Source organism: Mustela nigripes, chromosome 5 (genome assembly GCF_022355385.1).
Source record: "Mustela nigripes isolate SB6536 chromosome 5, MUSNIG.SB6536, whole genome shotgun sequence".
In the NCBI taxonomy this organism is placed as follows: domain Eukaryota; kingdom Metazoa; phylum Chordata; class Mammalia; order Carnivora; family Mustelidae; genus Mustela; species Mustela nigripes.
Window position 1 is genome coordinate 9,879,113 of NC_081561.1, and position 12,791 is coordinate 9,891,903.

The 12,791-nt window shown below is 38.1% G+C and overlaps 1 protein-coding gene across 1 annotated transcript in view; it reads right to left on the reverse strand.

Moving 5' to 3' along the window:
* Positions 1-12,791, reverse strand: part of LOC132018527 (uncharacterized) — a gene marked incomplete at its 5' end in the record, with an annotated part of 292,774 nt that overhangs the window by 208,873 nt on the left and 71,110 nt on the right. The window contains one exon of the mRNA XM_059401496.1: positions 10,788-11,012. Coding sequence (XP_059257479.1) covers positions 10,788-11,012 — 225 coding nt within the window. The remainder of the gene's footprint in view (positions 1-10,787; positions 11,013-12,791) is intronic.

Here is a 12,791-nt window from a genome sequence, read left to right on the forward strand (position 1 = left end):
TCACCACTTATTCATGGGCCCCTGGATTCATATTCTAGGATGGCCAAAGCAAAGCACCATGGGGTGGGCTTAAAAACCAGAAATTGATTTTTTCACAGCTCTGGAGGCTGGAAGTCCAAGGTCAAGGTGCTGGCAAGGTTAGTTTTTCTGAGGCTTCTCTCCTTGGCTTGTCTCCCTCACATCAGTCTTCCATTGGTGTATGTCCGTTTCTTAATCTCCCCTTTTTATAAAGACAGCCCCATATTGGATCAAGACTCTCCCTCATGACCTCACTTCAACATAATTAACCTCTTTAAAGACCTCACCTTCTGAGGTACTGGGATTTATGACCTCAGCATATGAATGGCGGGGGGGCAGCCTGCAAACTTCAGTCCATAACAGGGCCCTCTCTATTTACCCTCACCTACCATTTCTACCTTCCTATATGTACATGGCATAACTAAAGGATGACCCATTTTGTACAAGATCCAAATGCCTTCTTGGTAATTCTAAGCTGAATTTGGAAATAAAATGACCCCCCCCCCTCCTTTAAGCACACAAGGTTCAGTTTGTAACAGCTACCCATGCAATTTAAGGAGAGGGTGCTGACTTTACTCCTCCAGCCCTTGAGATAGTATTTGGTCATATGAGGAATTACATAAATAAACTCTTCAGTTACTTTTTGTTGCAAAAATTAGTGCCAATTCTATGGGTCCAAAAAAGAGGCATGATTGAGCACAGTGACTCACCTACTCCATACAGCATCACAGCATCAGGTGAGGTCACCTGATGCTGTTTAACTGGTGGTTAGACTGAACTGGAGTGTCCAAGATGACTTCTCTCACATGCCAAGCACACTGGCAAAGACAGAAAGAAAGCTAGGCCTTGCCCAGGAGCTCTCTCTCTTATAGTCACAGGGCCTCAACTTCTGGTCTAGCAAGGTACATTTTTATGAATTATTTTACATAGCATCTCAAGCACCTAAGACTATGGCTTCCAATAAGACAGGAAGTGAAGCTGCCAATCTTTTAAAGACTTTCAAACCCAGAACTGACACCTAGAAACTGACAGCATCACTTCTATTGTTTTCCATTGTTTAAGCAGTCACAAACTGTTCCCCCCTCAGAGTGAAGGGGAGGAAACATAGATTTTGTTTTTCAGTAGAAGGAATAGCAAAGAAGTTATGGCCATCTTTAATCTACCCCAACATGTTATTGGTAACTGAATGGATGAACAACAATATGCAAAATATGTTGTACAATACAAATAAAATTAATCTATTTGGCCATGTACATTGCAGTGACCTTTGCAACTTCCATCTGAATTAACACCAAACATGAAAGATTTCCAATAATTCAAGCAAGCTAATGTGAATTCAGGAAACTACTTGCCTGGTTTTCATATTTTTTTAAAACTCTTTTATTACTTGTAATTCTTCCTAAGGTTGAAGTGCTTATTTATTTACTTACTAAACCTACTTTTCATTTGCACAGTGAAAGAATACTTTGGTTAGACAATGACTAATAAAAGGAAGGTAACTGTGTATGCAGTTAATATAGCTCCATAACAGGAGTGCATGCTTGCTGAAAGCTAGATTTGTACATATACCTTCTAAATTCTATAATTTTCTTAATAAAGAGCTTGTAATTGCATTCTATAATTAGAAAGGCCAATAGAACTATTTTCACTTAGAAATATCAAAATATAATCTGGAGAAATGTCTGGTTGGTCTTTAAAATAATCAAGTTCAAAGTTAATATAACATTGAACAGGTGCATTCAGGGAGGTCCTCATGCATGTCTAAGTACTCTGGAAATTCTCAGAAGGCATTCCATTGGAAAAGGAGCTTTGTTGAATATGATCATGCTTCAAGGATGTGACTTTATGAGCTCACTTCTCTCTCTAGAAAATGTCTACCTAAAATATGGCTTGTATATACTAAGGAAGGGAGACAACAAAAAATAAACATGAAATTGTAAAACCTTAAAACATTGATATTTATGTTCTTAGTCATTACCAATGATGGGCTCCCCATTTATAAGTAATGTGAAAATAATCTCTCTTCCTCCAAATTAATTTGTTTCTTCTCCAACAGATCTATTTCCATTTTAGAAGCTACTGTTACCAAGATTTGACTCTTAAGATTATCTTGACATTTCTGTGTACTCAGTTTTGAAAAACCAGATTTACTTTAAACTTATTGCATCTTTATACCTAAAGTTTCACATTTCATTTCCTTCTTTTTTAGAAATGTCTATTGAATGCCTCCTATGTACAAGTACTATATGCTCTGAAAGACACTCAATAAATATGGTATGGCCTCTGTCCTCAAACACATGAAATCTTGTTGGAGCTCATTCATGTGTATAAACAATAGCAAAAGTGATTGAGGTTGAGATTTGAAGAATAAGTAGGAGTTGACTTTGGGAACAAATGGCTGATGGCTCACAAAACTTGTAGGGTATCTGGAATTCAGGTATAGCTTGAGCTAAGAATGTGCTTGGGTACATAATGGGAAGTTTGTTCTATTTAATAGGGGTAAAGACTGTGGACAGGGGCTGAAACCACATTGCTAGGTCTTTGAATCCATGGCAAGGAGTTTGTGATTTATCTTAAGAGCAATGGAAAGTCAACAAATGTTTCAAAAGGGAAGTGTTAGAGTGATGTGATGAAAAGACCATTTTCACTAATGATGACCAAGAGAACATTGGTGATGCCCCTGGGGTGAGTGGAAAGCCCTTTGTGGAGGTGGAAAAGAGTTGGGTATCCAGAGTTACAGAGCAAGGGTTTCATTGCCAACATTGCCCTGCTAAGATCTTAGGTAACTAGAATTATTTCTCCATATTGCAGTCTCTCATCTGTGAAATAGAAATATTAATGTCTACCTCACTTATTGCTTTTGAGGTTAAATGCCATAATATTATTGAAAACCGTAAACTCTACTTTGGTCTAAAACACTTCACTGGCTTTAGAAAAGGTGGACTTAATGTATAAATGTTGTTCACAATCGCTCATTTATCCTTTCAAACAATAGAGTCATAGACATGTTAGGAAGAGAAATACTGATACATTTTAATCAACCAAAACTTTGTTTTAGGCATATATTTGGTGTTTGTTTGTTTTTGTTCTTTTTAGAGCTGATTTGCTCCTAACTTTAAAATACTTTAGTCCTTGAAGTATGTTGGCCTTGAGCTGCACTACATAACATTTACCCTAGACCACGATCCTATTGGTGGTAAATAACAACATAAAATCAACAAGTTTGGGCTTCTTGTGATGATTATTGTATGTGGAGATCACAGAGGCACAGGGAGATTGGGTGACTGCTCTAAGTCACTTTGCTAAGTAGGTTTTGGAACCAAAATTCAGTTCAAGAAAGAGCACACACTTAACCACCATTCTACCAGGTCTTGGTCCCCTATATTTATTTTTTGCCTTTAAACAAGTACTTAAAAAATTTCATCATTCACACTGGCATGTGATTCAAAAAACAGATGTGCTTATCGAATCAAATGGGGTTAAGGGCCATCAAAACTGAGTGATTCCCCCCCACCTTGGTGACACAGACCCTCAATCCAAGACATGGTTTTCTTTGCCTTGTGGTGTAGGGGAATGTGAACAATGAAATATGTAAGTACAAATTGAAGGAAACCATGGTCTTAATGGAATCATTAGAGAAATTGTTCCAGAATGCTACATCCTTCCAGAAATAATAACCCTATAATGTCAGCAGATTCAGAGTCAGCATGGGTTACCTGCTGCACACAGACTGCCTGGTCATGTTTGTTAGAGCTGCCTGAGACCTAGCCCAACTTCAGCACATGACCTTTCAGAACTCTTTGTTTAATTAATTAATCAATGTTCTTTGCCTGAATTTTGCTGGTTTTGCTTCTTGAACCTATTATTTGTATCCTCTTTTTTTAAGTTGGTCAATCCCTGTACCCAATGAAAAAGAATTATAAGCATAGCACTTTTATGTAATAATTAACAAACTGTTCTTTCGGCTCAAGTACTATTGCCAAAGTACGATAATATTTTTAATTTTCATATTTAAATATCATCTTTAAATAATGACATATTTAAATGATAATGTGAAAACAGTTATCATAACCATCATAATTCTTAATATGTGACTTTAACTTTTAAAAAGTAGTTTAGTATATTTTCTATTTCAATTTTCTATACAGCACTAAAGATTCCATATCTACTTATCTGCATAGATTAGAAAATTAGAATATTAGAAACCAAGTACAACTGAAGAAAGTGTAATTTTCTTCAAATTTTCAAAGGATCATTCCAATTTTCTTATAATAAGATTTTCTTTATGTCATGGTTTTCTGTAGTTTTCATCTTTGTAATTATAAACAAAAAGCCACACATATATGACTGGTTTCAATCAGTGTTTTCCAACTGCAGTGTACATATCTTGTGAAAATAGAGATGTCTTAGTCCCAACCCTTGATTTAATTTTGAGTTCATTAGTTGGAGAAATAATCATTTAATTGTACAAATTATACAATCATTTGTTCTTTCTTCTGCTATTCAAAAGCTCTTCATTGCCTAATATTTTATTAAATTGAATAGAAAAGCCATAGTGTTTATTTAATATTCCCTTGGAAAATTATAAAATATTTCAAATATAGAAGATTCAAAAGAATAATTCAAGATGGCATTAGTCCTTTCATTCTTCCTTGCTCTTAGAAGATATTTCTTTTTAGTTCTTTTAGCAAGTTCTTAAGAAGGCTATAATGCTATGGGTTGAATTGTGTCCCCTGAAAGAAGAGATATTAAAATCCTAACTCCCAGAATCTCAGAATGTGACAGGATTTGGAAATAAGATCTTTGTTGATTTAACCAAGATGAGGTCATTAGGTTGGGTCCTAACCTATTATGACCAGTGTCCTTACAAAAAGGGGAAATCTAGACACAAAGACAAATACACACAGAGGGAAGAGGATGCGAAGACACACAGGGAGAGTGGGATCCTATGTGACTCAGTCATTAAGCATCTGCCTTCAGCTCAGGTCATGATCCCAGGACCCTGGGATGGGGGCCTGTGCATCGGGCTCCCTGCTGGGTGGGAAGCCTGCTTCTCCCTCTCCCACTCCCCTTGCCTGTGTTCCCTCCCTCACTGTGTCTCTCTCTGTCAAATAAATAAATAAATCTTGAAAAAAAAAAAAAAAGAAAGAAAAGAGAAAAAGGAAAGAAAAAAAGACACACAGGGAGAGGGCCATATGAAGACAAATGATCAGAGGGATGTATCCACTGCCATGGAATAGCTGAAGCTAGGAGAGAGGCACAGGACAGTTCTTCCCCAGCACCGTCAGAGAGAGCAAAGGTCCTACTGACATCTTGGCTTCAAACTTCTGGCCTCCAGAATTGTAAGACAATAAAATTCTTTGTTTTGAGCCACTAAGTTTATGGTCCTTATAGCAGCTTTAGGAAGTTAATTTAATATTCTTAGTCAAAACTATGCCAACTCTTGAATGATAGAGTTAAGTAACTATCTTCTTAAATTTTCTCTCAGGCTCCTGAATGTATTGTTCAGTTTTCTTCAGTCCTCACTACTTCAATCTGCTGCTTCATCACTACGTGTCCACCTACGGATTGATTTCACTTTGTCCTGCTCACAAATTTTGCTCCCTTAATCTGAGAGTTTGGGTTTTCCAGCAAGTCTGGGAAATTGATAGCTATTATGTCTTTGTATATGTATTCTCTCTTTTTCTCTATTCTCTGTTTCTGGAACAATTATAAGCTGCATGTTAGACCTTTTCTTCTAATTCTTTCCAAATCAATTCACTTTTTTCATCTCCTTATCTTTTCGTGCAGTCCAGGCAAGGTCTTCAAATCTGGTTCCAGCCCATTAGCTCTCTACTTAGAAGGTTTAATCTATATAATGTATCTTTTGAGTTTTTAATTTCAACTACTTTATATTTTCCATTATAAGATTTACATTGCTAGGTTAATAGGAGAGATAAAATTTTAAACAAAGCCTAAAAAAAAGAGAAATTTCCTATTATTTCCGTCTATTAGTGGGTAGATTTTTTTTGTCCAGTCTATTCTTTGGGGGCTAGTCTTGAATATCCTCATTTGATGCAGGAGACTTTCCTTCAAAACTCCATACCAAATGGGTCCAAGGCCTCACTTCCCGAATGGTCATTGAAATCCAAAACTTTAGATACCCAAGATCGATCATCTCCCCAGTTAACTCACTGCCCTGTCTGGTTTTCAATTTCCTCTTCATTTCTGATAATCAAGGATATCCTTTCCTCTCTTGAGTGTTTACCAATGCATCTAAAACCCACTGGCTCATATCTCATCTAGAATTTCCAGGTGTTTATAGAACCTAATCTGAAAATAAAATATGCCTTTGGCTCCTGCTTTGGCAGAATGGTAGACTAAGACAATCTGAATATTTAACTTAGTTTAACAGCTTGCCAAAATTGAAAGACAAAAGGCATAGTTGGCAGGGTGGGGGACAGACATCCTCTCAAAGATCCTAGCCTATGTCTTGTTAATGAACATGATCAACAAAGAAGGCAATGTTTTCTAGTTGAAAGATCTCCAGGATAAATGTCAAAAGACAAGTAGGTTCCAAGTGTCTCTACCAAGAAACTTCAAAATCTTCAGGCAAAACAAGCCCAAATCTCAAATCTATAATTCAATTTAATACAATTCTTACAGTATTCATAAGAGGGATGGAGCTGTTATTACCCATTTTACATGAGAGGACCGAAGCTCAGACTTTTCAGTCAACTCATTGTTTTTGATCACCTCCATCTCGCAATACAGGAAAACCAATGCTAAGATGTGGAACTATTTAGACAAAATCCAAGTGACAGTATCTGGAAGTAGTCTTGTGGGTGTTTGGGGTGATATTACGTTGGGCTTACCCATATATCTGCCGCCTCCTTTGGAGACTTCCCAAACCCTTTTCACCTTAACCTTCAAGTATTTACCTCCTGGCATAGCCTGATGCCAAAGCGAAGCCACCTTTAATGTTGTATCATTGTACCCTCATTCCAATATCCATTAAAAGGTAGACTTACATGTGGATAAAGCAAGACTTTCTGCAGCATTCTGGGTGCTTCTGTAATTAGGATTTGCCCTTCTTTGGAGGGAAATGTTTTCTCAGTCTGTCCTTTCTGCATGAGAGTAGATGACCATCTCCCCCACCCCATTAGCACTTGTAAGATGCCTTGTGCTCTCTAAAGACCCTATGAAGCCAATTTCTCCTGTTTGTGGAGTTACAATAGAGAAGATCCCCTCTTAGACTCACATTTTAAAAATAATGACACAAATATCTTATATGTCCCTATATCAATTACATACCCAATGCACATTTAGGTGTTTGTGCATGTGTATTCCTATTGTTAAAAAGTTGTATTTCTGGAAAACTTGCTGTTTGAACTGTCAGTCTCCCACAAACTGCCGGCAGAGTGACTGGCAGGCAGAATTGTGTGGTTAGTGAAATATTTGCTGTTATTGGGTAGAACCCAATGGAATGAACAGGACTTTGAGCAACAGCATTTTTATTCTGAAATGAAACAGCCTCAGATGACTTCTCTTTCCTGTCAAGTTCTGGAGGTTTGGGTGCTTTTCTTGTTTTTGTTTTTGTCCTGAATTTTGTACTTTTCTTATATACACTGAATGTGAAATAGCCTAGCGCATTTCTTTGGGGATCCGGGATTTTGTTAGGTGACACCAAGGGACGCATGTAATTCGGTGACATTTTGTCAGGCTGTTAAAGAGTAAATTTTCCTTGGCTGTGGCAGGAGGTAATTATTTTTGTTTGTTTGCTTCTGACACAGGGGAAGAAAATTTGGGGTTGTTATTTCAACTATTCCAAGACACTTTTTGTTCTTTTTGGCAGGAAGGGAAAAATGCATTTTACTATTGAAAGAAGGGCCGCCTCTGCTTTCCCCTACAGACAAGATGCACTTTTTAACACTAACGTTTTCGCAACCTCAGTCATGTAGTGGCTCTGGACCTCTCCCTGAAGCCGTTCCTAGTACCCTTCTTCAGTCCTCTTGGCATTAGATCTTTAGCACACTCTGTTAGTTCTCCCAAAACAGGTGTGGAATATTCTCAAAACAAACATAGCAATATATGTGGCATCTGCCCTCAGAGTTCACATTCTGATAGTGGGATCCAGGGATGGGCCTCTAAACCCATAAAAATAATAATAACATGGGGGCTTAAGTGGGTAGGAGAAGAATAAATGAAACAAGATGGGATTGGGAGGGAGACAAACCATAAGTGACTCTTAATCTCACAAAACAAACTGAGGGTTGCTGGGGGGAGGGGGTTTGGGAGAAGGGGGTGGGATTATGGACATTGGGGAGGGTATGTGCTTTGGTGAGTGCTGTGAAGTGTGTAAACCTGGTGATTCACAGACCTGTACCCCTGGGGATAAAAATATATGTTTATAAAAAATAAAAATAAAATAAAAAATAATAATAACAACACTTTTTACCACCTTTTAGCATCAAACAGGTATTGATGCAGATGGCTCTAGAACTCAAGCTTTTGAAACTACATACTCTATAGCCTAACTCTATGTGTTAAAATTTCTGGTACTTAATTAAAATGTAGCAAATAAATGTAACAGCCCATTAGGTACAATTTTTTTTTTTTTAAAATAACTAAGATTTTAGGTCACACCACATTTCTGAGGTAAAGGGTGAGAACCAAGACCTCAGCACAGGAGCTGAATTATGCCCGCTGTCTTCTTAGAACATGTCCTCAAATTCTGGTCCCATAGAGGCAGTGGGTTCCCCCAGGGAAAATGTCCTCTCCTTCCAACCTGAAACTAACTCCTCTCACTGGCATACCCCCCTTAAGAAGGCCTTTGGGATCCATCACTAAAAGGAATTTAAAAAAAAAAAAATGAAGGAAAAAAAGAAAAGAATTAGTAAAAAGAAAGAAAGAAAGAAAACGTTAACTGACATTGCTCTCAAGCAAAGGTCAGTTTGAAAGTTACTCACCATATAAAGTTACTCATCTGTTATATATAATAAAATGAAAGTCCACTGGGTAAAAATTTATGGACAGTTTCTTTATCAAAGAAACAGAACAATTATAACAATGATTAAAAGAAGCCTCTGGACTCTTACTACACACCGGCACTGTGGATTTCCACAGCTATTCTCTTAGTCATTTCTCATGATGTATCTGATAGGCAGATATTATGCCCATTTCACAGATGAGCCAACTGAGGTTTGGTTCCCCAGTGAACATTTTCAGCAAGGATTCCTTTCTGCTTAGGGAGGATGCTATCCAGGGAAAAATTGAGGTCTCTGTCTTAAAGAGACTCCTGGTGTTACCATCCCCATCAACACTACCAACTCTCCAAACCCTCACAGAAGTCAACCACGGCTACATCTTAGGATTACGCTGTGAAACTTCGCTGAATGTCTGATTAGTACATGGCTCCCAACAGTAGGCAGACTTTGTTTTTTTGGTTTTAACAACTGTCAACTTCCAAACAGAGAGGTCATCTGATACTCTATACTTATTATTCAATGGTGTGGTTTTTATGAATGCCAGATCTTTTCTATTTCTTAAAACCCACTACAGAGTTGGTGCTCATTAAAAAATCAAAAAGAAAAACCAACCAAACAAGCAACAGCAATAAGAAAAATACTGTCTGTCCTCAAGGGGTGTAGATATCTAACAAGTAAAGGCGGCAAAAACATGGAGGTTGGTAATTTTCTTCTTGGACCCTATAAGTAAATGATGGCCTCCTGGGTTTGTAGTTTATAGATCTACTGTACAGAAAGGCTCATTTGTTTTTACGGCTTCACATTCCGTTTTAATTTTGTCAGTTGGTCAGAATAAATGCAATATATTATCTGCAGAGTATATTCATGTGAATAATACATTGCAACCCTTAATGAAATACCACATGCTAAAATTAATTAAAAGGATACCTTTTAGCACAAAACCTAAAGGGAAATGGGGAAAGAGAGCACACTTCTATTTTAGAGAGAAATTAGTTTTTTTTTTTTTAATATCACTCTGCAATACCTATATTGACTCTCAAGATGTTTGTTTTATGCATTCAAATTAATAGTGTAAAAGGCAATTCTGTATTTGTGAACAGTCTGTGCTCATGCCCAACATCCAATGTACCAGGACTAACCCAACCTCCCTTCTTTTTCTTAGGGCCAGAGGAAGCTGAGACTCCCCTCTCTGTTTCCAAAGGTAACTTGATGATCTCCAGGCTCTACTTCTCATCCCTGCCACCAGGGTCAGTCCCTCTTTAATCTCACTTATCTCTTCCTGCCTTACTCAGCACCATCTCCTCTGTAATCTCTTTGCATGGTAAACACATCCCCTTATATCCATAATATATTTTCTGAACAATCCCTCCAACTTCTCTTCCGGTCCAAAGCTTGGTTCTCACCTAAATTCAGCATCTCTGGCTATTTACACACGTATACATGTGCAAGACATCCAAAAACACTCATCATTAATCTCCCAGCACATAAATCCAAAAAGGATGAAGAACTAGACCAAGTATCCACGTTATATGTTCTTGATAAATGAAGATAGCATTTCCATTTTACACTGGACATGGTGGGGGGAGGGAGGTCCCTTTATGGTGCACAACCCATGTTTGGTGCGTAGTGGGTGCCCACTAGGTATTTGCTGAATGAGTGCATGCAAGAATGAATGAAATCCTTCCTGTTCACTACACAGAGTTGAATATCTAAATCTACATCAATTGGGATAAAAAGATGGACGGGTAGGAAGCATGGAGAAACTACAGAAAAAGCGCTATGTGGGCAAAAAGACCTGCTTACCACATGAAGGCTTTCATGGAAATAGAGCCCCACATCATAAAAGTTTCCATCATGCCTCACTGGGTGTGTTGTGGTCTTCAGCTGCTCTGTATGCCTCCACTGCATGGGACAGCCACCTGGTCGAGGGAGCAAGGACACTCTGAGGAGGTAAGAGCCTCGGGGAGCCTTGTTCTTGAGGCCCCTTAGGCATTTCATCTGCATTTGAAGACGCTGAGGCTCCTGACCCTGCACAACCTAAAGACAAGACAGGTCTTTGAAATATGCAGGAACTGGGTAAAACCACGCAATTAGCCACAATGCGATTCTCGGGGGTGGGGGGAAATAGACAATTATTTTCGCTCAACCTGTAATTGTTAGGTATTAGTAATGATAACAGGGGAGGACACAAGATATATAATTAGGAGGTCAAAAGCCAAACCTGCCAATTATGCCAGGGAAAGTTTAGCCAATTTTTAAGCATGGTATGTTAATGATCTGTGACATCAGAAACCATTCATCTATTATAATAAGATAGAATTAACAGGAAACCAACACTTCTAAAAACCACACATCATGCCTCTCCAAGGTTATCTGGGATGGGAGAACATGGGCCGTGAGCTCCAGCTCAGAGTTCGAAAGGCGACAGTCCTTCCCTCTGACACTAATCACAGACCATATGACACTGTAGGAGAGGAAACCATTTTTGCCGACCCTTCACGATCTTCGCTGGACTCCAACTTAAATTTACATGAAAAGGGTTAACAAGAGAAAGAAGCCGAAGTTTTATTATTGCACAGCAAGGCCCAGGAATGACATGGAGACCTACAGAAATGACCAAGAGAGGCATTTATAGGAAGAGAGACAATAGCGCATTTCTTTGGGGATCCAGGATTTTGTTAGGTGACACCAAGGGATGCATGTAATTCTGTGACATTTTGTCAGGCTGTTAGAGAGTAAACTTTCCTTTGCTGTGGCAGGAGGTAGAGAGGCATTTTAGGAGGACAGACAGTACACTGGCGAGAGGCTGACAGAATAAAGAAAACAGGTGTTAGAGGGTTTTAGTGAGGAAGGAATTCTAAGCTAAGTTTGGCCTGAAGTAGTAGATTGGTAAAAATAAATAGCAAAGTTTCTACAGCTTTCTCCTTTTAAGAGTTCCAATCACTGGCGATAAGGATATTTTTTCACTTCTCAATACAGGAAGGGTACCTTCCGTATGGGAGATAGTATTCCTGAGTTCAGGGGGACAGAGGAGGGTCTGAGGGGTCTTGCACTGGTTGCTTCTCAAGCAACTTCACTTCAAAATAATCCCTGTGCCACTCTGGTACATTCTGGAAACCTACCATTGGCCCCTAGACCACACTGAAGAGGGAAGTCCAAAGTAGGTCAGACAAACACCGATAGATAGTTTAATACAATTTCAACATGAGGTCAACTAGCCCCATCAGTTTCACATGCGAATAAATGAATAAAGGAAGGGTAGCATTTGTATACGCTTTAACCTACAAGTCAGCATAAATTGTAGGTAACTAAAGAACACGATTCGGGCATATTTTATGGGACATTGGAATTTCATTGCTTACCTTCAGCTGACAGAAATAGGCCATTTTCATTTTTAGTAAGTGCCAGAAAGTTTATACGAATTGATAAGATTTTTAATGGACTTGTTTCAGATTAAACAAAAATTAAACTGGGATTATTAATAACTCCAATGTCATTAAGTCATGTTTTCTATACTAATAAGTCCCAAATAGTCTTCAGAATAATTTGACCTCAAAGAATTCTCTATTACATTGTGCTTTAAGCAAAAAATAATGTCGTTTTTGGAAACAGGTTACTCTCTTGGCTACTGGAGTTAGTAGCATACCCATTAATCTGCAACCAACAGTAAGTACTTAGGAATCCCGCCTTGACTTTATTTTGTTAGTGATAATATATATTTCCATATAGATAGTATGCTTCTGGAATCAAATCACAGTTAAATAAACAATGAAAGTTGCTAAACTTCTGTTTTTGTTTTTTGGGTTT